Source organism: Phodopus roborovskii, unplaced genomic scaffold (genome assembly GCF_943737965.1).
Source record: "Phodopus roborovskii unplaced genomic scaffold, PHOROB, whole genome shotgun sequence".
NCBI lineage: Eukaryota > Metazoa > Chordata > Mammalia > Rodentia > Cricetidae > Phodopus > Phodopus roborovskii.
In genome coordinates this window covers 27733-52449 of record NW_026125405.1, presented here as the reverse complement: position 1 = coordinate 52449, position 24717 = coordinate 27733, and the positions used below count along the sequence as shown (strand labels likewise).

At 46.2% G+C, this 24717-nt stretch overlaps 1 protein-coding gene across 1 annotated transcript in view; it reads left to right on the top strand.

Moving 5' to 3' along the window:
- LOC127215277 (protein sidekick-1-like) overlaps positions 1 to 24717 on the top strand; it is a gene marked incomplete at its 3' end in the record, with an annotated part of 92804 nt that overhangs the window by 46351 nt on the left and 21736 nt on the right. The window contains 7 exon segments of the mRNA XM_051175651.1: positions 1192 to 1301; positions 3971 to 4121; positions 5021 to 5258; positions 12952 to 13067; positions 14840 to 15029; positions 16127 to 16131; positions 18033 to 18126. Coding sequence (XP_051031608.1) covers positions 1192 to 1301; positions 3971 to 4121; positions 5021 to 5258; positions 12952 to 13067; positions 14840 to 15029; positions 16127 to 16131; positions 18033 to 18126 — 904 coding nt within the window.

Sequence of the window (24717 nt, the reverse complement as noted above, 5' to 3'; positions counted from 1 at the left end):
TGCATATACATGTGTTCACCTGTATGTGTGCACGTGTGTGTGTACACATAAGTGTGCATGTACATGTGTTTGTGTATATGCATGAGTTTGTATGTAGTCATATGTGTGTATGCATATGCTTGTGTTCACCTGAGTGATCATACACATCTGTGTGTACATGTCCCTGTGTTTGTGTGTATGTGTGCATATGTTTACCTATATGTGTATACATCTGAGTGTGTGTATATATGTGGAGAGAGAGGAGAGAAAGACAGACACAGAGAGAGAGAGAGAGACCATAGTCAACCTTAGGTGTCATTTTTTCAGCGCACTGTCCATTTTGGTTTGAGGTTTTTTTTGGTTTGGTTTTAATTCAGCTTGGCTGACTGGTCAGAGATCCCCAAGAATGGGTCTGTCTCCATCTCCCAAGCTCCAGAATTATAAGCGTGTCCCACCATGCCTGGCTTAAAAATATATTATGTGTGTATGATATGTTGCAGGTGATTGTGAGCTGATGTGGGTTCTGGGGACTCACCTTGGAACCTCTGTGAGAGCAGTGTGTGCTCTTAACCTCTGAGTCATCTCCCCAGACCCCATGCCTGCTTCTGGGGATCAAATCTCAAGTCCTCATGCTTATGCAATGGGCACTTTATGGTTGAGCCATCTTGCCAGCTACCAGGGTACTTTGTCAGAAGGGACAAGGCCTGCATGCTCTGCTGTCAAGCAAGAGGCTTCCTTATGCTAGGGCCAGTGGAGTCTCTGTGGTGCATGATTGGGGAGGAAAAGGCCATGCGGTGTCACGGGCCAGTTCTGGACCCTGGTGAGGAGGACTTCATCACAGCACACTTTGGAGTCCTGCCTGAATCTTCCTCTCTCATCTTCTCTTACTTGTCAAATGAGAAAAGGACAAGGCAGCGGGGATGGTCCTCTCCATCATCACCCAGAATCTGAGACACAGGGCTGGCCCTCTAGAGGCCACATTCTTGACTGAGTTTTGAACTAGAACCTTCCCAGATGTCATGTGCATTGAGAAAACACAGGAGCCAGGATCTCCATGGCAGGAGGGGTGTGTGTGCAGGAACCAGTAGCTCCCAGGCATGACATACCTGGTGGCTACGCTCAGCCCAGCATACCCAGGCAGATGCATAAAGAATACCAAGCAGCCTTGGTCACCATGGTGAGCCCAGTCCATCTCAGGATCCCTTTCCACAGGTCGGCGCCATTGGAGATGAGGAGGAATGGGTCACCCTCTATGAGGAAGAGAACGAGCCTGATGCCCAGATGCTGGAGATTCCAAACCTCACACCCTACACACACTACAGGTGAGAACCACGGATGGGAAGTGGCTGCAGCTGGATGTGTTTGTAGTAAGAGAAATTATATCATGGAAAATAGAGTGCTCTAAGCAGAGGGAAGATTGAGCCAGTGAGTGCTTGCTGTACAACCATGAGGAACTGACTTTGCATTCCTAGGAGCCCATTAACCCTGCCTGGGGACTATGGCACATGCCTATAATCCCAGAACTGGGTGCTTTCTAGCCAGCCAGTCTAGCTGATTTACCTAGATCCAGAGAGACCCTGTCTCAAAACGTAAGTTGAAGAATGAATGACACCCTATATCAACCTCTGAATTTTACATGTGCACTCATGTAAGTGCAGCAGAACACACACACACACACACACACACACACACACACACACATACACACACACCATGCACAGGGAATTCTATAAGTAGCAATAGCAGATCATATATAAAAGCCTTAAGCAAGGTACACAGTTTGAGTATCATTCCGAGGCAGTGCATGATTGAATGTTAACCTGGCCATGTGTTTCCACCAAAGCACACTGTAGAAAGGACTCACTATTGCAGTCATGAAATAGCCAGGAACTGCAGGCCATAGTCTTAACAAAGCAGATGTCCCAGGCGCCCCCTTCTGCTCCCCTCTTCCATGACCCTGGAGTTGCTCTTCTCACTAATCAAGCACTTAACATGGCATTTAACCTCTTGCTTCTAGATCCTGCCACTTACCCTGGCAGTAAATCCCCAGCCTTCACAAAGGGTAGTGCGATCATAAGCTGTTAGCAATGCTATCGGTTCCCGTAACATCAGTGCAAGAGATGAAATTTCCAGTTATCACCAGATTTTGAGTTTGATAATGCCATTGTTCTGCCAGGATGGATACATTCTGTGTAATCGGGGGGATGAGGGAGTAAGAATGAATAATTCAAAGAGTGAAAGGTGAAATTACATCTTCATGAAAAGCATTTATTTGGTATAATACCAAAGTTAGAATTTTTTTTTAAAGCCTAATGAGAGAGATGTTTTTGAGTCTATTCATTTGAACACTCATCCGAAGACCATAGTAGATGAGTCAAGACACAACATACACAATCCTTAAGAGAAAAACATGTAGCTTCGATGAGCTGCTAGGATTCAAGATCTGACATGTGAAATTACATGCAGCTATGTAACTATCCCAAAGATCAGAAAAAGTAATAAGAAAACAATGCCCCTGTATTAAATACACATTAATTTAGGAGACTTCTGAAACAAACATTATGCGTCCTTGCTTAGGGTTTTTGTTATATGTAAATTCAGTTTAGAAAATTATAGAGAAAGAAAACACAACCAGGTATGGTGGTACAGACCCGTTATACCAGCTACTGAGGAGACTAAAGCAGGAGGATTACAAATTCAAGGTCTTCCTGGGGTACAGAGTGGATTCAAGTTCAGGCCAGGGAATATATCAAAGTCTCTGTCTGTCTCAAAAGTTAAAAGAGAACTGGAAGCATGACTCAATAGTAGGGCACCTGCCTAGAATCCCCCAGTGAGGGGCTGGGGTGTGGCTCAGAGGTAGAGCACCTGCCTAGAATCCCCCAGTGAGGGGCTGGGGTGTGGATCAGAGGTAGAGCACCTGCCTAGAATCCCCCAGTGAGGGGCTGGGGTGTGGATCAGAGGTAGAGCACCTGCCTAGAATCCCCCAGTGAGGGGCTGGGGTGTGGATCAGAGGTAGAGCACCTGCCTAGAATCCCCCAGTGAGGGGCTGGGGTGTGGATCAGAGGTAGAGCACCTGCCTAGAATCCCCCAGTGAGGGGCTGGGGTGTGGCTCAGAGGTAGAACACTTTTGCTTAGCATACTTATGGCCCTTATAAGGAAGTAGAGATAATTCTGATTGACTGAAGGCCTCACATGCCTCACTCATTGTGCTACATGCCAGAATAGACACAGATTATGACAATGTCCTTGACCATTCAAAACACTGGACTTTCAAAACTGTGTTTGTGGGCAACATTGTGACATTAAACTTTGTTGAAGACGTTAATACTCTAACGTTACCCTGAATTTGAGTCAGCCAATGGCAACTGACTATTTAAATTTCTACCCATCGGTTCCATCAAATCTGCTTCAACTGGTAACTAAGTCATACTGAGTCATATGAGTACACTCTCTGCGGGCTTTTAAAGAAAAGGACTTCTTGTTTTCCTATTACTGTCTTAAAATACCCCCAAGAAAGGCAGCATAAGGAAGGAAGGGTTTGTTCTGACCCACAATTCAAGGGTACAGGCTGTGGTAGTGCAGAAGCTAATCCAGCAGGAGAGTAAGGCAGCTGGTCACGTGGCATCCAACAGCAGGAAGCAGAAGGCAGTGACTACAATGTGTGCTACTCTGTTTCTCCACTTACACAGTTAGTGCCCCAGTCAGGGGTCAGTGTCACCCACAATGTGCAGATCTTCCTACTTCAATGAAGCTACTCCAGATATCCTGCAGGCATGCCCAGAGGCCTGACATCCAGATGATTCTGGATTCTGTCAAGTTGACACTTAACACCACCTATCACAGAGGCCATAGACAGCATTTGCATTCTTTCCCAACACATGGATAGGTGTCTGTGAGTGATGATCTCTGTAGGGAAGACCCAAGGACACCTTGTTCCATTCTGCTGCCTTTTGCTTGGATATAAAACACTGGTTCATGGTTTTATCTCCAGGTTTCGAATGAGGCAAGTGAACATCGTGGGTCCCAGCCCCTTCAGCCAGTCATCCCGGGTCATCCAGACCCTGCAGGCCCCACCTGATGTGGCTCCAACCAGCATCACTGTCCGAACAGCCAGTGAGACCAGCCTGCGGCTACGCTGGGTGGTGAGTTGGAGACCATGGAGTAGAAGCTGCTGGCTGTGCCTTCCTGGCTTGTCCAGGAAAATCAGAGTTTAGCTGTACCACACTCAGACTGTTTCTCTCATCAAAGCCAATCTAATTGTTAGACCACAAGGTATTACATTGCACGATTAGTGTAAGATCACAGAGCAGCCTGGATTTCTTATGAATTGGTAACATTGCTTGCTCTTCTTGGAACTCAGGGTGCTCTTTTGGGAAAGAGCAAGGAGAGTGCTAAGTGTAGGATCTGTAAGTTCTTAAGCTTGGTCAACATAGAACTAATACTCCATATTCGTAAGAGAGCCAGTCCAGTGTTTAATCACCACATTTCTCCCTCAAAATTAAACCAAGCTATATTAAAGGAAATTATTTCCGGCAAAAGTCACTAAAAGAATTTTGTTTTTAGGGAAGGTAGACCAGAAAGCTGCAGGGATGAAGCCAGGAGATGCCTTAGTATGTGAAGTGACTGTCGCAAATGTATGAGGACCTGAATTCAGACCCCCAGCACCCATGTAAAAAGCCAGACATTAGGGTGCTCACCCATTATCCTAGCACTGAGGAGTGGAGACAGGAGAATTCCCTAGAGCTTGTAGGCCAGCTAGTCTTACCAAGTCAGTGAGCTCCAGGTCCAATGAGAGACCTTCTATCAAAAAATACAATAAATAGTGGTAGAGAAAGATGCCCAAATCAACCTCTGGCCTCTACTAACGCATGAATATGAACATGTATACATGTTTGTGTATGCATGCACACCTTCTAAAAAATTCCAGAGAAATTGACCTAAGAAAATGGAGTTGGCCCTATAGGATGGGTTTATTCTTGAAGACCATCAAAAGTGACAGTTGCAAGGTATCCACTCATGTTAGCCTGTCATTCATTGCCAGCCTCTGCCTGATTCCCAGTACAATGGGAACCCTGAGTCTGTGGGCTATCGGGTAAAGTACTGGCGTTCAGACCAACCATCCTCAGCACTGGCCCAAGTTGTCAATGACCGGCTGGAGAGGGAGCTGACCATCGAGGAGCTGGAGGAGTGGACAGAGTATGAACTGCGGATGCAGGCCTTCAACGCCATTGGGGCTGGACCCTGGAGTGAGCTGGTGCGGGGTCGCACACGGGAGTCAGGTGAGAGGGAGGTAATGAAGTTACAAAGACAAGGCTGTTTCTTGTAGAGATGAGTTTGGTGGCCCTGCATTTCCACATCTCTGGATAATAGACTCTCTCTGTGTCTCACTTGTATCTGAAATGGTACATTCCTAACCCCAGCTTAGACAGGCTTTGTCAGACTTGGTGTTTTGTTTGTTTCCTACTGCTGTTATAAAAACAGGCTGATAGAAGCCATCTTAATTACCTAATCAAGTTAACCCAGTCTCTTGTAGACATGACTAGAGACCAACCTACTCCAGACAGTATTTCAGAGGTGTGGCCAGGCTCTTGACTCTTAGATGCTTCTAGAGCCTGTCAAGTTGACAACGTATATTAATCATCACCTACTCACAGCCATTCCTTTGGATTTTAACAGGTTCCAGGATTATTTTATGATATTTTAAAGTTAATAATGATGTTCATTACCAGTGATAAAATGCAAGAAGCACAAATTTCCTTAAATATATCAGACATCAGGCCCTGTTCTTTGTGAATGAATGTAGACAGTATGCGGTAAGAAGTGGACTTCTGAGGTGGGGTTCTTGTTTGTTGGTGGCTATTCATTCAAGGACCCAGGCTCTGGTATGCCATGGGATCAGTTACAGTGCTAGAATACACCCACTATGCCATGCTCAATTTGTGCATGGAGGCAAGACCCAGATCCTGGCAGAGCTACATCCCACCCAGTCTCAAGGAACACTCAGACTGCAGAGCATATGTATAGGAACCCAGTAACCCCAGTCAGTATACATGAAGAGTGGCCATTGTGGTGACCAGCATGCCTCTGTGGGGACCAAGATTTAGAGAGGGGTTTGCAGTGACCAGTCAGGGCTCTCTTCCAACTGTAACTTTTATTATATCAGCAAGAAAAGATGCAGACACACTTGGCTGCAACCTCTTTCATCTTCTTCAGCTGAGTCTTTGTGACAAGGAGAGGGACCTGGAGATGTGTTTAAAGGATAGTTTTAAAACCAGAAATAGGCAGACCAATAAAATATTTCTTTGAAGAAACAAAACTTTGGATAGAAACTAGAAAGCTGTGGATAAAAAGTAGTTTTGGAAGTTTTAAATTTATCATTGGACACAAAAGAAAAACAGCAAAAATCTCCCATAGCAGCAAGAGCTGGGCTGGAGTACCTGCTCTGGATCTTCCCTGATTTTTCTTGTTCATGTGTGTGCATGTCTGTGTGCATAGGTGCTGGTATACATGTGTGTGAACATGGTGGAGGCCAGAGGTCAGCTCCTTAGAGACAAGGTCTCTCATTGACATGGAGCTCTCTGATTACACCGGACTGGCTGGCCAGTGAACACTGAGGATCTTTCTGTCCTAGCAATCCCCTGGCTTGTTTTGTTGTTTTTGTTGTTGTTTCCTTGTGTGTACAGGCGTTTTGCCTGCATGTATGTCTTATGTACCTGGTACCTACCTAGTGCAGAAAAGGGCATCAGTTCCCATGGAACTGCAGTTATAGGTGATTGTAAACTGCTATCTTGGTGCTAGGAACTGAACCTGAGTCCTCTGGTAGAGCAGCCAGTGCTCTTAACTGCTGAGTCATCTCTCCAGCCCCGCTGCTTTAAAAACAAAACATGAGTACTGAGAATCATACTCATGTCCTCAGTGGAAGACAAACACTTATTTTACTGACTGAAATCATTGCCTCAGCTCTTCACTAGTCTTTTTCAGGACCTGGCCCTCACTGCCCATGCAGGGACAGGAGGGCCAGCTTGGAATCCATGGATGCTGGTGAAGGGGGGACCCAAAGTCCTGTGTGGAGACAGTGGAAATAGGGGACCAACAGTACCTGTCACAGAGATCCACCTGTGTCTGCCTAGGCTATATTAGAAACAGATGACCCTACAGTCTGTGCCTGTGTCAGGTATGGGTTCTGATATGCACTATATGTGTGGTCTGGATGCTCCCAGAAGGGAAATTAATGTACAAAGGTGATTGCAGAACCCCAAATCACAAACAACAACAACAACAACAAAGTAGGCAAATCAGGCTTCATCAAAAGAAAATATCTCCAAGTGCTGTGTCTAACAAAGGGTTGGGATATAAATAATCAAGACCTCTTACTTAACAGTGAAAAGGCAAATGGTCCTATTTAGAACAGAGCAAATGCCTGAACAGAGAGTTCTTCAGAGATGGAGACAAATGGCTAATATGCACATGAGAAGGGGTTCAACACCATTAACCAGGAAGAAAATGCAAATCCAAGTCATAAGGAGATGTCACTTCATAAGAAGGTCAAAATAAAAAAGATGGCATAGCAAATGTTTGCAAAACCAAAAATCGCCACCTAATCTAGCTAATCCTCACAGGCATGGACACAGGCTAATCTAAACAAGACAGTTCTTCACAAGTGTGCCCAGATTCCTCATGGGTGATTCTAGATGTCAAGTTTACAATCAATATTAGTTGTCACAGCACCCAAGAGCACTGAACACCTATGTCTACCAGAACATGTCCATGAATGTTCATAGCAAAAAGTAGCAAGATCCCACTTGTCCATCAATGATGAAGGGATAGAGGAAAAGTTTGTATGTCTATACAGAGGGGTTGGGGGAATCAACTATAAAAGGAGTGGGATTCTTATGCTTGCAGTAATGTGGGTGCACCTTGAAAAAAAAGAATTAAGTGAAAGAAATCAGATGCAAAATGCCACATGGTATATGGTCTCATGACTTGAAATGCCCAATGCAAAGGAATCTATAGACCCAGCTATGTTGGGTCTATGTAAAGAAAGTTTGAGAGGAGTGGAGAGTGACTAGTGGTGGGTGTGGGCTTCCACTTTGATGACAACTCTGTAGGTGCTAAAATCAATGGAAACAGGCATTTTCTGTGCCGAATGAATTCTAATACACACCTGGAGGCTCTCAGTGGGTGCCATTGCGGTGTTGATGGCCCTGGAGGACTCATCTCCTCCACCTTTTGAATGGAGCTTTCAGAGTCTCCTCCCTCAGACCAGCATGCCCTCCCCGGTTGTAGCAGTTTGAACGATTAATTTTATTAATTTCTCCCTTTTTTTTTTTTTTTTTTGAGACAGAGTCTCATGCAGCTCAGGCTAGCTTTAAACTCTCTATGTAGCTGAGGATGACCTTGAACTCTTGTCTGTATCTCCCTGCTACTGGGATTACAGGTGAATTAGTACCAACCCAGTTTCTGCAGTGCTAGAGCTCAGGCCTGGGGCTTTCATTCATGCTAGGTAAGTTCCCTACCAACTCACCTACAGCCCCAGTCCCTATTATATGTGGGCTTGACTCACTAATGTCTGTGGCTCTACCTAACACTTACCCTCCCCTGTAGAGAATTCCATCCTGACAGGTATTGCCCGTCATTCTCATTTGGCACAGAGTCACAGGGGCTGATTTCAGGAGCTGGTCCTGTATGGTGGAGAGTGTGTAGTAGAATGTTCTGGGGAGGAGCCCAAAGCCACTGAGCTCTGTCTAAACAGTCTCACATCAGCTAATCAAAACCATCTTCCCGAGACTTAAAAAGAATGTCACCAGGGCCAGCAAGCTGGCTCTCAGTGGGTGCCATTGCGGTGTTGATGGCCCTGGAGGTAAAGACATTTGCCCCCCTTCCACCCTCCAAGCCTGACAACCTGAGTCCAATCCCTACAACCCACAGAACAGAGGTACTGATTGCTCTCCCCTAACCTCCACATGCATGTGAAGTCCTACCCATAGGTATGTGCACATGTATGCATGCAGACACACACACATATATACATATTTAAAAAATTATAAAGAATAATCTCACAATGCACAGAAATACCCCAAAGGGGCTTAGAAACAAAACCGATTTGAACAACATTTCAATGAAATTGAGTAATAGTTTGAAGTGTGGTCTAAAGGGTTCTGTAACACCCTGTGACATATTATAAAGATAAATGAGGCCTGAAAAGTCAAGAGAGACACCACAAGGACTGGTGGTGAACATCGGGGAGAACCCTGGACGAGAAAACACAGGTGGAGACAGAGAAAATAAGCACACTGGGCTACTTTGTTTTTGATGGAAGGGGAATTTCTAAGAACATATCAGAACTTAAGATAAATTGGAAAAGAAGTGGAATGTACCTCAGAACAGATAATGGGTACAATTCTTCTTTGTGTCTTAAAAAAAAAAAAAAAAAAAAAAAAAAAGTAGGCTTTGTCACAGGGGAATTTGAATCAGCTGAAATTTCAGTCTAGCAATATGTCATTTCCTGTTCTTAACAGCCCCACCAGGCAGGCTCTCTCCCAGTAGGAAATAGCAAGGTTCAAAGCTCAGGGCTAAGTCACCAGGTTGCTCTGGCTCTTTGGGGCTACAGCTGGGCCTCCTGTGAGTGAATGCTCCCATTACTGCATCTCAGAAAATCAGCAGTGGGTTGTGGGTCTATAGCAAGAAGTAGGCACTTAGAACTGCCAAGACTGGCCTCACAGGAAACAGGTAGGGGTCCAAGAGGTGGACCAATTGAGTTGCTATGACAATGGTCTCTCTCTTTAAGGATGGGGACAGTTTTCAGAACACAGCACAAATATAGCAGGCATATAACATGTTTTGGATTTGCAATCTTATTTCAAATCAAGTCGGAAAATGGAGTCTGATAAGTGGCAAGCTTCCATGCTTGTAACAATAGCAACTCCTTCATTCTTAGTGATTCAAGGCACCGTTTTATCGCTTTTTTAAAAATAAAATAAATAAGCATCTTTGTAAGCTGTTTTCCAGACAAGGCCATACATAGTAGCATTTGAGGTCCCCAGGGAACCCCTGCAAGTAGAGCACATCAAGTTGTTGTTTCTGGCACAGACAAGTCCTGTACCAGAGTCAGTCATCAATGATTGTTGCACTGACTCCTTACAGGGGAACACAGACAAACCCCCCCTCACCCTAGACCATGGACCAACCATAAATCAAAGTGATGACTCTACCCAAGTCCAGCTTGGGGAGCCAGTGAATTTATTGGGTTCCCTTAGAGCTTGGGTCAAGGGTGCACACACACAGCCTTCTTATTTGGGGGCATGATCAGAGACACATTTGGGGGGTGTTCTGGCTAGTGATCGGACGCTGAGTAGTTAGGAGAGGGTTCTTCATGTATCTAGGAAAGAAGGGACAAGATGCCACCTCTGGTTCTGGTCAGGAAGCTAGCATATCTCAAGGTAGACAGCCGGAAACTTCTGCCATGATTTCCCCTCTAAAAGGATTTCCTGTGGGTGGAGGAAGAGGCAAAAGTGGACACCAGCCACACACAGTGTCATCCCAGCAGTTTGTCCTGTTAGGCTATGACTTGAGCAGGACTTCCCCTCTCCCTTCTCTTTCTGTAGACACTGCTGGCTTTAACATTGACCCAATCCAGCTCAACAATTGTCTCAGACTTTTATGGGTAATGGTACTTTGTCTGAAATTTTTTTTTTACTGGAGACTGGGAAAACAGCTCATTTGGTAAAACATTGGCTGTGGAAGTATGAGGACCCAAGTTCAAACTAGAAAAACCAAACATGATGGCTAGATGGACACTGCCTGAAGAGTACTACCCAAAGTTGGACACTGGCTTGCACAAACACACCCATGTACAAATGCAAACACCCTTATGCACATGTGCACACAAAAACAGATGTGAAAAAAAGGAAACACCTCAAATGGCAGCTTGAATAACAGGTGTGCTCCGTCACAGTTCTGGAAGCATGAGCCTAGGTCCAGGTGTCCATGGGCCTGCACTCTATGGGAGGCTCTGTCCTAGGTCCTAGACAGCCTCTGCTGCCTCCTTGACTCATGCTTGCATCTCTGGGATCTTCCTGTAGCACCATCCTTGCATGCCTATGGTGTCCACAAAGCTGTCTTGCCTCATGGGCTGAGTGGCCCATCCCACACAGCACTGCAGAGACAGGTGACCAAGCTCTGTCATGCATCGAAGATGTGATGGCCTTGAAATGTGCCCTCCTTCAGCATGGAAGCCCTAGGACAAGGTGTGACCATTAGGCTCAAGCTCAGGGGAGCCTTCTGCTCTATCCTGGTACCCTTTTAAGTAGTGCATCATCTGACCACTTGAGAATGTTCCCTGCTCCATCCCATCCTGGGTGGGCAGCCTTTGATATGTAAATGGGCCCATAAGCAAATTCTTGAAGCAATGGTGATTTATCCGACAGAATGTCCAACATTTCAACATTGGGATATTTTATTGCCATCTACAAATGTGTTGGGATACTTTCATAGCTATTTGGGGACACACATGGCCCATGGGCCACAGATTAGATGGACTGATAAAATAGAAAAAACTTGTCTGTGAAGTTCACTGCTGTTCATAGTTCCATGGTATCTGATTCCTAGGACACTCATCAAGGCAGTCAGTGCCATCAAAGGAAACTAAGTGAGGCAAGATTGCCCAAATGTAAGAGAACTGCATTGCATACACAGGGTAGAAAATCGAAAGGATTGCCTCTTAGGCAATCCTATAACAAAACAGTCTTTTAAATGAAATGGAATGGGAAGTGGAGGGATGGGAAGATTGCTCGAGGCCAGCCTGGGCTACATAGTGAGTTGTAGGCCATATTGATATAAAGCAAGTCCCATCTCAAAAATGGACAAACAATAAGGCCAGGGTGGTGGCTTAGGCAGTGAAATGACTGAGTTAGGACCAAACCCTTGTTAAAAGCTAGATGTCGTACTATATGCTTTATTTCCAGAGCTGGGAGGTGGAGACAGGAGGATCTCTGGGCTCATGGGCTCACTGACCAGCAAGCCTAGACTAATCCATGAGCCCCTGGCCATTGACAGACCTTGTTTGAAAAATAAAGTGGATCGTGATTAAGGAACAAAAACCAAGGTTGACCTCTGGTCTCTGTTTTCACATGCGTGCACACATGCATGCACGTACACACACACACATACACAGACACACACACACACACACACACTCCACAATAACTAGAATGAAATACAGCTTTCTGCAGCCTTAGATTTCCAAGCCCAATAGTAGAATGCTTGCTGAACATTATGTGAGGCCCCCAGTTCCATCCCAGCACTGAAAACACAGGACAAACAAACAGATCCACCTTAGCTCTCCTGCCTCCGCTGATCTTGAGGGATTAAACTCAATTAGGAATCTGAGACACAACGTTATGAGGCACGGCTCCCTCGTGCCCCCCCCCCACCCACATACAGCAAACATCATCCCTGGGGTCTAGCCCTCTGCTCATCATACCCATCCACCTCTTCTATTCAACCCTCGTGAACCTTCATGTTTAGTAGTCTCCGTGAGCTAGTACCCATCTGAAATTGAGGAATTCCTATTGGAAGTAAAAGCCTGCAGCTCTTTAAGTTATTACCAGAAACAGACGGAGAGCGTTTTCTTGCTGGCTGGGCTCAGGTAGAATTGAGTTCTAAATACCTAGGATTTACGGAATTTGTTGCTCATATTAAAGAGATTTACATGTGTGCTGTGCACTTGCAGGCTTATCTGATCCACAGAAAATGCTCAGAACCACTGCTGTTTCAAGGACAGCCTGAATGGTGTGTCTGTGTGTTTCTGTGTGTGTCTGTGTGTTTCTGTGTGTGTCTGTGTGTCTATGTGTGTGTGTGTCTGTGTGTGTGTGTCTGTGTGTGTGTGTATGTGTATGTGTGTGTATAAATTCCCTTCTGTTCATAAAAGGCTGGAGACTGCTGATGCTAATCTTGTGACATGTTCTTTTGCAGTCCCTTCAGCTGCTCCTGAAAATGTGTCTGCAGAGGCTGTGAGCTCCACCCAGATCCTACTGACCTGGGCTTCAGTCCCTGAACAGGACCAGAACGGGCTTATCCTGGGCTACAAGGTATATATTTCTGGTGCCTCTTCTCTGCTCTGTCTTTGGGGTTGGTGGGAAGTTGTCCCAGATCTGCCACTTGGGCCAGCTCCTGACTCTATCAGCTGTCTTGTCTGGGAAAGATGAACTAGGAGGCTTGCTTTCCAGGCATCAGTCAGAAAGCAAATTCAAGTGGGCCCTGACCAGCAACCAGGCCCTGGCTCTGCCTGTTCTGGCTGAGGCACTCTGGGCCCTTGGACCATGAATGGATGCAGCTTCTGTCACCTACTGTCAAATGAGAATGATCACAGTGGTCACTTCCCAGAGTTGCTAAGAGAAATTAGGGCTTTCTGGGAAATGGTCTATGCTGATTTGTGCAGGACCTAGGCAGAGCTGTCCTCTGTTACAGTTGGACTTACCCTAGTTTCTCCCGGTCCCATTTTCTAAGCTGTTACCTAGACTCTTCACAACTGCCTGTTTCTCATGACCAATACAATTCCCTGGCTCTGCCTCTAGCTCCAGTCTCCCAAGCAGCATGACTGGTTTCCCTGGATCTGGTCACTAATGTGATGCTGCTCTCATGGGATGATGGGCTGTAATGTAATTTGGTGCTGCTCTCATGGGATTATGGGCTGTAATGAAGCAGTAGAGCACCTGCCTAGACTCCCCCAGTGAGGGGTTTGGGTATGGCTTGATGACCTATCGATTGTCTAGCATTCATGAGTCCTTGGATTCAATCCCTTGTACAACAAGAAACTGCCTTCCATATATATACTCAGTGGATTTTAGGCATTCTCTTCTCTCTTGTCTTTCAGTAACTGTTTTTAATGGCTTTTTCCTCTGCCTTTTTGAGGCGGGGCAGCAACTAATTATTATCAGACAGGCTCTCATACTATAGCTCAGGCTGGCCTGAAACTCACTAGGTAGTGACCTTGAACTCACAGCAGTCTTCCTGCCTGGTCTTGCAAAGTGCTGGGATGAGATGCTTTACCCACCATGCCCAGTTGTCATTCTGTCCTTAAATCCCAACTGCATTCCCCTGAGCTGTGCTCATCTGCATTCCCTCTCCATAAGTATTCTAACGGCTCCATTCTGGACCCGTGTTATATGGCACTCTTAGGGAACATGGCAATCCAGAGTGTACAACGGAGGCACAGCACTGGCAAGCCTCCTGCAACACAGCAGTCCTCTTGGGTTCAGTGGACAAAGGTCCACGCCACATCTCCTGGTTCTCACGGGGACATGCTTCCTCTGCTGGTTCCAAATGTCTCCCCAGTGACCTTCTCTTTTATGGCTTGTCAGTCACTTACCTTGGAAAAAAGTTCGGAGGGGATGATCTTAGAAGGAGATCTGAGGGGAGAAAGAGGCGGAGTCCCTGGAAGAGCCCATCTCAGTTCATCCCTGTGACCTAGGGGCAAGCCTCGGGTTCACATGAGAAAGAGCAGTAGGAACCAACAGGCCTGTGCCCAAGACCAAGCCCATGCTTCAGCAGGAGCATTTGCCATGGCTATAGTTGAGAGTTTCAGATCTTGCCAAATTGTGCCCAGGCAGCCAAATCACGAAGCTGTAGGCAGAGCTGTGTGATTCCAACCACTCTTCTAGAGTGTAGCTGCCTCATGGCTGCCTTCCCCCTTGATGCCAGTGGATAGAAATGTGATCCAAAACTCCCTCAATTACAGCTGCCCTTATGGAGAAACCCGGTTGGGTGGTCCTTGCCGGTTAGCTCTGAGCTGGTACCCTGTGCACATTCCGAGCATGCACTTAGCTGTAACCATCTGCATGTGTGTGTGTTGATGCTTTAGATTTTATACTGTGCCAAAGACCTGGATCCAGAGCCCAGAAGCCACGTGGTGCGAGGGAACCACACACAGTCTGCGCTGCTGGCTGGCCTGCGCAAGTTCGTGGTGTATGAGCTCCAGGTGCTGGCCTTCACTCGTATTGGGAATGGGGTTCCTAGCTCCCCGCTCATCCTGGAGCGTACCAAAGATGACAGTGAGTACATGGCTGGCCTCGCTGCCTTCTGCCTTAGTTTTCCAATCCAAACGATTTGGATTGCAGTTGTTTTTAATGTAAATTTTCAACCACTTCTTTTTTCCCTAGTTGAGGGAAACAAAACGAAATTGTTTTCCAGTCACTAGGCATTTATGTGTCCATTTTGAGCCTGGAAAGGGTTTTTACAGCCTGATTATGAACTTTGCAGAATTCTGATCCTAACTATGCTGTGGGCAAGGGCTGGTAAGGGTGGGCTAGGTTATGAAATGTGAGCCCGTCCACTTAGTAGCAGCTCTGAAGATCTAGAAAAAAAATCCACACTGGACCCATGTGTCCATTCTCATGAGGATGGCAGGTCTCACCATTTGTATTCCAACTGCTAATTGCATGTTCCTGCACAGAAAGCAGCATGTTTGACAGCACCCAGGGGTCCCCAAGCTCTGGTGCCTCCAGATTTCAGTAACAAGCACATCTTGCTGGCTTTGTTTTTATGGAAGTCTAAATCATCAGTAAATATGTTTTTCCACTTTGCAGATGCCAAACACTTAAAGGTTAGCTCCTTCACACATTCGTTATTAAACAGGCCATAATGAATATGTCAGGGGAAAATACTGATCTGCCCAAACACCCTCCTTGGGATCAGAAGTGTCTGACAGGACAGAAACAACAATAGGGTTGTCTAAGCATCTTGGAATGGATAATGAGCCATAACTCTACTTGCTCCATTAAAAGAGCCCCGGCCCCTTCTTCATACAGTGTGTGGATCAGGCCTTGGCTCTGTGTGACTTCTGTTTTTGCTATGGCCAAATGCCTGAGAAGCAGTCTTACAGAAGGGGGTTGATTTGGGCTCACAGTTTGAGGGTACAGGTGGTGACAGGAGCATGAGGCAGCGGGTCACATGGCAATCACAGTCAGGAAGCAGAGATAGATGTGTGGAAGGCTGATGCTCAACTTGCTTTCTCCTTCTTATTCAGTGTATGACACCAGCCCATGGGGTGGTGTCAGCCACACTTAGTCCTAATCAAGACTAATGGTTAAACTAATCAAGAAAATCTGTCATGGACATGCCCAGCCGTCTGTCTCTTAGGTGATTCCAGATCCTGTCACATTGACACTCACAACCATCACTGCCTCCGTGGGATTATCCTTCAGCTTTCTCCAAGGCAAGGGGCTAGGAGCAAATAGGAAATATAGGGGGAAACCGATTCTGAGACATGTTAGCTGCAAGTTGCACCAACTGTCCATGTGTACACACTTTAGTTTAGTCCTATGAAAAGAGAGTAGAGATGTTTAAAAACCAGTCCCTCAATGTCCACTGCCATTATTATTTCTAAAGGACACATGTAGTCAGGCAATGACTTTTTCCTTCTATTACTGTATTATTTATGTAAACATGCCTTCTGTCTTAATTTTGCTACAATCTATTGAGCCTCGGGGGCAGCTCAGAAGGTCATTGCTTTGTCACACTGGTATTATAAATTAGCCCTGACATTCCAGCCAGTGGCTTCCTTTGGGCATTTGTTTCACCCATGTATAGGTATCATTACACACGTCCAAATTCACCTGCCCAGAATGGACATTCCCCACATTCTCTTTTTTTGCATTGATTGCTCCTGGCCGTTTTGTGGGAATCAATCCATGATTAAGTCCAATGAGAACTTCTCACACTGGCCACACACTAACTTGCCTATCCATTTAAGCAAATATATTTTATGAGGGCTGAGATTCTATTATTCATTCGTTCTACAAGACATAACTGCATTTTAAATTATCAGTGCACTGAACCACATGGAAGAATTATTATATGCATCTGTGAGCATCAGCTATTATGTTCCTAAGACAGGGAGGGTGAGGTGAGGCAGGTGTAGGCCAGAAAGTATTGGTTCAAGGTGCTTTATCAGTGGTTGGTGGGGGGGGGTACTAAAGGATTCCTTGTATTATTTACTTCTGTTGTGGCTGTAACCAAATACCTAACAACAACAGCTTAAGGAAGGACTCTGCTCATAGCTCAAGGGTACACAGACCATCATGGTGGTGAAGTTATGGCAGCTGGAGCATCAGGCAGCTGGTCACATGACATCCACAGTCAGGAAGCAGAAAGAGATGGATGCTGATGCTCAGCTCACCTTGTCCTTTTAATTCAGTCCAGGATCCCAGCCCATGGGATGGAGTCACCCATATTCAGAATGGGTCTTCTCACCTCAGTTTATCCAATCTGGAGATCCCACAGACATGGCCAGAGGTGTGTCCCCCCAGGTGATGTAGATCCTGTCATGTTGACAGTATTACTTGCCAATCAAACTGAGCAAAGGAATCTGAACTCAGATTAGTGGAATATTTACTTCAAAGTCATAGGTGACACTCAGGCTGGCATTGCCATGAGCTATCCTCTCAAGTCATGCAAGCATAGTTTCTAAGCATGGTTTTCTGAACCAGAAGGTCAGGGTTCAAAATTAAGTGTGTTTTTCAGAGTCATTAGGGAGTCACATGGAGCCAACAAAGGTCCAGAAGTCCTTCACTGAAATCATGACCTGGGACAATGACACAGTAGGCAAAGGGCCTGCTGAATAAGCATAAGGACTTGAGTTCAAATCCCTAAAACCCACATAAAAAGCCAGATATAAAATAAAACATAAGGGGCTGGAGCGATGACTCAGCAGTTAAGAATGCTTGCCTTCTCCCAGGGTTCAAGTTCCAGGGTCATATCGGGCAGCTCATAACTGTCTGTAACTCCAGCTCCAGGAAATTGGATGCCAGCTTCTGGCCTCTGTGGACAGACAGCTGCACACCCGCAGCATATATCACTGACAGACACATGTACACATAGATAGATAAATAAATAAATAAATTGTTTTTAAGGGCAAGTCAATGTTTTAGAATATAAATTTAAAAGCACGAAAACATGGTGCCACCTCAGGAAGGCCCATGTTGGTCATTAGAGCATGGAGGCTGACCACAAACCCCATGTGACTCCTGGCTCACCATGCTTCCCTTCAGCCCCAGGTCCCCCCCGTTCGGCTGGTGTTCCCTGAAGTGAGGCTCACTGCAGTTCGGATTGTGTGGCAGCCCCCCGAGGAGCCCAATGGTGTGATTCTGGGTAAGGAACATCGGGGTGGGAGTAGGGAGGAGAGAAAGGTCTGGGAGATTTGCTATCTCCTGTTTCTGTTCAGACAGTGGGGTTGGGTAGACACCAATCAAGCCAACTGCAGCGTCTCCCACCCACAGAGCATCACGGGCCTCATGTGTTCCTGCGCAGGGCACTGAGGCTTTCTCGTGGAATAGAATTTACATTTTATTAACCCTGAATTCCCTCCATTTATTTGTGGTCCGTGGCAAGCCCATTCGTAATGGACTTTCCCCTCCAGGCTGTGCCCGACGGGTGTTTGGGAAATGGCAGGCTATTTTGTCATAGTCAGTGCTGACACCCAGGCTCCTGGAAGCACCTGTTTCCCAGTATGAGGCCTGCGCTGACCCATGGGAGAGGCTGCTGGGATGACATGTGAACCTCAGGTTTTCAACTTCACATTCAGAGACGCAGCTCTAACAAGACTGGTGGAAAGCCAGCAAATGGTGTCTTAAAACATCATCGATGCCTTTATTCATTTATCCTCTTACTAGGTCATATTAAAGACTCTGTGTTCGTTACTGTTGCCCAGTGGGAGACAGGGCTCAGGGAGGCCCACTCACTCTCAGGTGTCCCACACTGTCTCTGCCTGACATGATCCCAAGTCACTAACTCTCCTGCAAGCCACTCCTTCTGCATGGAGGTTGGGGTGGGTGAAATGCTGCTTCAGAGTGAGTTTGGAAGGGGAGTGACTTCCACAGCCCTGGGAGCAGGGAAGGAAACATCTGGTGGCTTCTGACTGAGAACAAAGACAGATCCAGAGCTGAGCCAGGTGGGGAGCATGGGCAAGGGCTCTGCCATGTGCTGGAGAATGGGAAGTAAGGGAAACCAGGCATTTCAGGGGAAGGATCCCACAATGTACGGCCACAGACCCATGTCACCAGTGATATCCACCTGGTCCCCACTCACAGGAAACTCCAAGACAGTAGGCAGTGTCCAGTGAAATTGTTCATATGAAATGATGAGCAGATGCTAGAAAGCCACTGCTATTACCTGCTTTTGATCTTGCCAGTCTAAGACTTGGTTTAAAGAAATATTTCAGTTTTATTAAAAAGAGATTGAGGAGCTGGAGTGATGACTCAGCAATTAGAGCACTGGCTGCTCTTTCAAAGGCACCGGGGTGATTCCCAGCTCACAATTGTCTATAACTCCAATTCCAGGGGATCTAACATCCTCTTCTGGTATCCATGGGCACCAGGTACAAATGTGATACACAGTCATACATGTAGGCAAGTCATTCATATACATAAAACAAAAATAAATCTCAAAAAAATTTTAAGGAGATTGAGGACTAGGAGATGTCTCAGTCAGTAACATATGCAAGCCTAAGAACCTAAGGTGGATCCCCTAAGACCCATATAAAAAGGAACTCAGGCATGGTAACACATGCCTGCAAACCGAGTACTGTGAAGGTGGAAACAGTTGGATCCCAAAGGGCTCACTAGCCAGGCAGCCTCACCAAATAGGGAAGTCCTAGGCTAATGAGAGACCCTGTCTCAAACAGAATGGCACTTGTCTCAAAACACAAGATGGACAGTACCTGAGGAACCACACCTAACGACCCTGCATGCACCCACACACCTGTCCACTTATGTGCATGTACATGCACGCAGACACACACATACAAGACACATACACAAGGGGACACACATGCACGCACACACGCACATGCATATCTGAAAACCCATACATCTTCAGCAACCCAGGGAAGGAGGCCCAAAAGGCATGTTTTTGTGGAACACTTGCCCCTTTAGGATGGGTCTGGGTGACACTATTATCCACTCAAGGAAGCTATGGCCTGCGTACTCCTTGACCTTCCATTTCAGGGTCCCTGAAGCTACCAGATACAAGTACCACTGTGAGAACAGATCTTCTGAACATGGTGGCTGTGAGGTTTCAGGTGCTTGCAGTCACAATCTTGGTGGCTGTAGAAGCCCCTGTTGGAATGAGTTCTGGATAAAAAAAAAAAAAAAAAAAAAAAAAAAAAAAAAAAAGTTGCACATTCCATCTGGAGTCAGCACCATGGGCTTGGACCAGGGCTAGGGAAATGGCCTCAGAGCAGATGGCCAGCCAGCACAGAGACAATCCATGCTTTCAGAGGAGCCTATGCTCAGTGTGGCAACAGGCAGCAGATCATTATGAAGCAAACAGAGCTGGATAGAGGATTCCCTCAGAGAAGTTCCCAGAAGGCCACAGCAAAACAGGCAACACTTTAAGGGATGCAGAATAATAGAATTCTGGTCTGTCACCTGGAGTTCCAGATGTCTACACTTTTTTTTTTTCTATGAAGATCCTTGAGTCCCACCCTATTCCAAGCCTCTGGCTCTCATTGCCAATCCTACCGACCCTCCCTATGTCAGCCCCAGTCACTGCCGACTCCCTGGTCCTCTCTCTGAATATGGTGGATCACTCTTATACATATGGCCTGGTATACAGATGGATGCCACAGCTTTGCACTGTTAACCAGTGCCTCCCATGCAAACACAGGGCCAGAATCTTACCTGGGGTCCTCCTGTAAGAGTCTTGGAAGGCCTCCACCTATCTGTCTGCTGCTGCTGTAATTAAATGCCACAGACTGTATAGTTTACAACAGTGAAGGTTTGTTCTCCCTGGGTTCACAGCACTTCTATACTCAGTAAAATGTTAGACCCTGAGAAGTAAGTGATGTGATCTTAAAACAAGCCTAGTGCCCCATGTGGACAATAAAGCTAGGTCTAATGGGTTTATGGTGTCCTGTGTCCCGCATGAAATGGATGACATTTTCAGTGCAGTGTTAAAGGCAGGTGTTTAAAGGGAAAAAGTTTATACAGTTTCTGGAGTTGAAAGGCTGTTGGAGAGGGAGGGCCTTGCTGGTGGAGAATCTGCAGAGGTTATGGGTGGGGGGGGGAGACATGCACAAGAGAGAGCAAAGAAGACTTGCATAGACCCTGTAAGGTAGATCAGTTCTGTAATTCCCAAAACTCATGGGGAAAAAAAAGCCAGGCTTGGTGACACACACTTGTAATTCTAGTTCCATAGTGACAGAGACAGGAGGAAGGCATGGTTCAATGTCTAGGCAGCCTGCCTACCCAGTGAGCTCTAAACCACTGAGAGACCCTGTCTCAAACACACACACACACACACACACACACACACACACACACACGAAAAGCAAAATAAATAACTTAACAAGCTGACATTCACAACATACCCACCATTCAGGATCTGGGTAATGCACTAACACCTTAGCCCATAAGTAACTTCACCCAGTAGTCCCGGTCCAAAGAAAACCCTCCTGTGGATCCCACCTGCTAGTACCTCACTGACGACAGTCAGCCTGTAGCACACTCCCCTGCACGGTGGCCACCTGCTCTCCATGTGTCTCTTCCAGGCAGACACCCTCCTCTGCACTCATGGAACACTTCTTTCCAGATGGGACTGTCAGCTCACTTCTAAATCTTTGGCATTTACTCTTCAAAATGTCTTGGAGCATTTATTTTGCTGATCACAGAAGCACCATGACATGATATTAGGCAGCAGTAACCTGCCAGGTCACATCCATCAGACCTGGAACTGTGAGAGCTCATGACCACCTGAACAAATGGAAGGATGTGAGGACAGCACCCCTCACATGTCTTTGTTGGGGTGTCACATGTGTAGCCTCTAAAGAGCCACACATGGGAAAGATGAGCAGGGCCACCTCCATCCTAGCCATTCTTGTCTCTAGACATTGAACCCAAGGGAAACTCTATAGGGTTGGAGGTGTAGCTCAGTTGACAGAGTACTTGCCTGTGTGAAACCCTGGATAAACCGGGTGTGAGTCACACCCCTGTACTCCCTCTACTCAATGGAAGCAGGAGATTATGAAAGTAAGTTTAAAGTTATCCTTAGTCACTTAGTGAGTTCAAGGCCAGCTTGGGCCATAGGTCTTACATATGAGATCTATAAGGCTAGCCTGGACTCATAGTTCTCAGATATGAGACCCTGTCTGGGGAAAAAAAAATTAAAAGGAAGCACACATATTTGCAAGGCTATGCATCTAAGCAGATTTGTTGAGGCAGCAAAGGAGGCAGCTGTAGTCTGCAGTTTGCATGGCTCAGCTCTCAGGGCTGATGGTACTTCTCCCAGTGTCTTAGGCTCTGAATCATAGTAAGGCAGAAAGCAGGATGGATGATAGGTAAGATTCCAAAAGCCTCACTGCCTGGTCTCAGACCTCAGCCCACCATCTACTAACTAAATGCATTATAAAAAAAAAAAAAAAAAAAAAAAAAAGTTATCTACTAACTGAATCCATTATAAAAAAGTCACTTGGATCCCAGGCCTCAGTTTCCCCATTTACTCTTCCCTCAGTCTGTTCAATGAAGCACTTAGAAAAAAAACATCTACCACATTCAGTGCTCGATAAATGTGGGAGTTCCTATCCCATTTGCTAGCCTGTCACTTCTGGCTGGAGAACCTTGAACCTGGGGCTGGCTTGTTGGACCCTGTATTACATGGAGCCAGACCAGGCCAGAAATTGACTTTGTGTGTACTGATGGCACGTTGTATGCCCCTGTTCTCCATCACGCTGCTTTTGGCGTATGTGTGTGTGTGTGTGTGTGTGTGTGTGTGTGAGAGAGGGAGAGAGAGAGAGAGAGAGAGAGAGAGAGAGAGAGCACCTGTGCACACAGAAATCAGAGGGGGAGCCTGGGTATCCTGCTCTGTCACTCTGTTTTATTCCCATGAGACAGGGTCTCTCCATGAATCTTGAGGTAGGCTGATGGCTCACAAGCTCTAGTGACCCTCCTTTCTCTGTTCCCCACAGTGTTGGGATTATAGACATACACATACGGCCATACTTGGCTTTTTTACATGTGTGCTGGAGATTTGAACTCACGCTGGCATAACAAGTGCTCTTACCCACTGCGCTATTTCCCTAACTTGGACCTTTGAATTTAAGGTAAAGTCTTGGTGGGACCATCACTGAAAATCCCAATCACATCAGAAAGAAGTGGGCGATATTAACGTATTTCAAGCACCCTGTATTAGCCAACATTATATAGTAGAGTAAAAATGATGGAAGTATATATTACAAGGGGGGATTTTTTTAGAGACAGGCTGGGGGATCCAACAACAGCCAACTATATGCTGGAGAAGCTGAGAATGGGGGTAGCTGGTCAGTTCATGAGTCTGGGTTCTTCAGAAATCTCAATCTGGTGCCTATGGCCTGGAGTATCCCTGGAGAGCCACTGGTCCTCAGTCCATGTTGGAAGTCTAAAGAACCTGGATTCCAATGTCAGTGAAAGGTGGCAGCAACAGAAGCAGCAAAAGAGCAGTTGTGCTTACCATCAAGGAGCAAAGGCAGACAAGCAAAGTACTGCTTTTCTCCACAATTTCTTGTGTCTGGGCTGCGGGAAGGCACTGCCCACTCTGGAGGAGGAGTCCCTCTCCTTTAGTTAATTCATCCTGGAAATGCCCTCACACCTCCATTCAGAGGCATGCCTCCTAATTGACTCCAGAGCCAGTAAGATTAACCACCACATACAAATGCTAAGTCAGATGGCAGTGACTATAAAGTAGGCAATGTGGTCTTTGAGCGTCTTTGGTTATAATAGCATCTGGTGATTGCAGATGCTGTCTGGGTGACCCATCACCTGGGTATCATTATAGCTGGCACTCTAGAGCATGGATGCTATAGGAAAGAAAGACAAGCAGATTCCTAAAGATCCAGGTTGTTGCTGGAATGGAAAAGAAATAATCCATTTGTCTGGCTTACCTCAAATGCATATTCCGGCTCAGGCTGCCAGGGCGGTGGTCTAAGCGTGTGGACTCTTCTGCAGCTCACACCTTCTCTCTCAGTCTGTATGAAAACATGTTCTTGCATTTCCCAAAGAGATTAACAGCAGGAAACAGAGCCAGGTGCCTGGAGGGAGAAAATACTTGCTTATTTGTATGGTAAATATTTTATGATGGAGAACTCTGAACGGTTGGAAGCCTCCTCTGGGAGTTGTATGGGACTACCTGAGTATAGTCACCCTCCCCAACTTGGCAGACTGCTTTACACATCCTTGAATACTGTTTAAGCTAGGCATCATGTGTGCGCTCTTCAGAACTGTGCAGTAGCCAGGCCCAGACACTTTAGATTCCTCTCCTTCCCCACCCATTAGAACACCCCCCCGACCGGCCAGCCAGGACCTAACACTAACCTTGAACATCTTTTGAGAGCCCCACTGTAGCATTTCTGTGTTCCCAGCCCTCGAATATATAAGCTGTAGCCTACAGTCATACATCATGAGCTAAATATATAAGCTGTAACCTACAGCCACACATCATGGGCTTCCTGGGACTCTTAAACTGCTTCTGGGTTCTCTGACACCTTTGTGGATGTGAACGAGGGCATCATAGCCTCCAAACCATCATCAAGGCTTAGCAGCATCTTGTCTGCTGATGGCCTTGCTTTGGGGACCTTAGCATCATCAGGGAAACGAATGCCTTTGGTTGCTGACCATCAGTACAGCTCATAAAAGGTTCTCAGCTGCCTTGAATGTCAAGACAAAGCCCCAGATAGCTGTTCCAGCTCTCAGGGTCAGACATCAAGGAATGGGG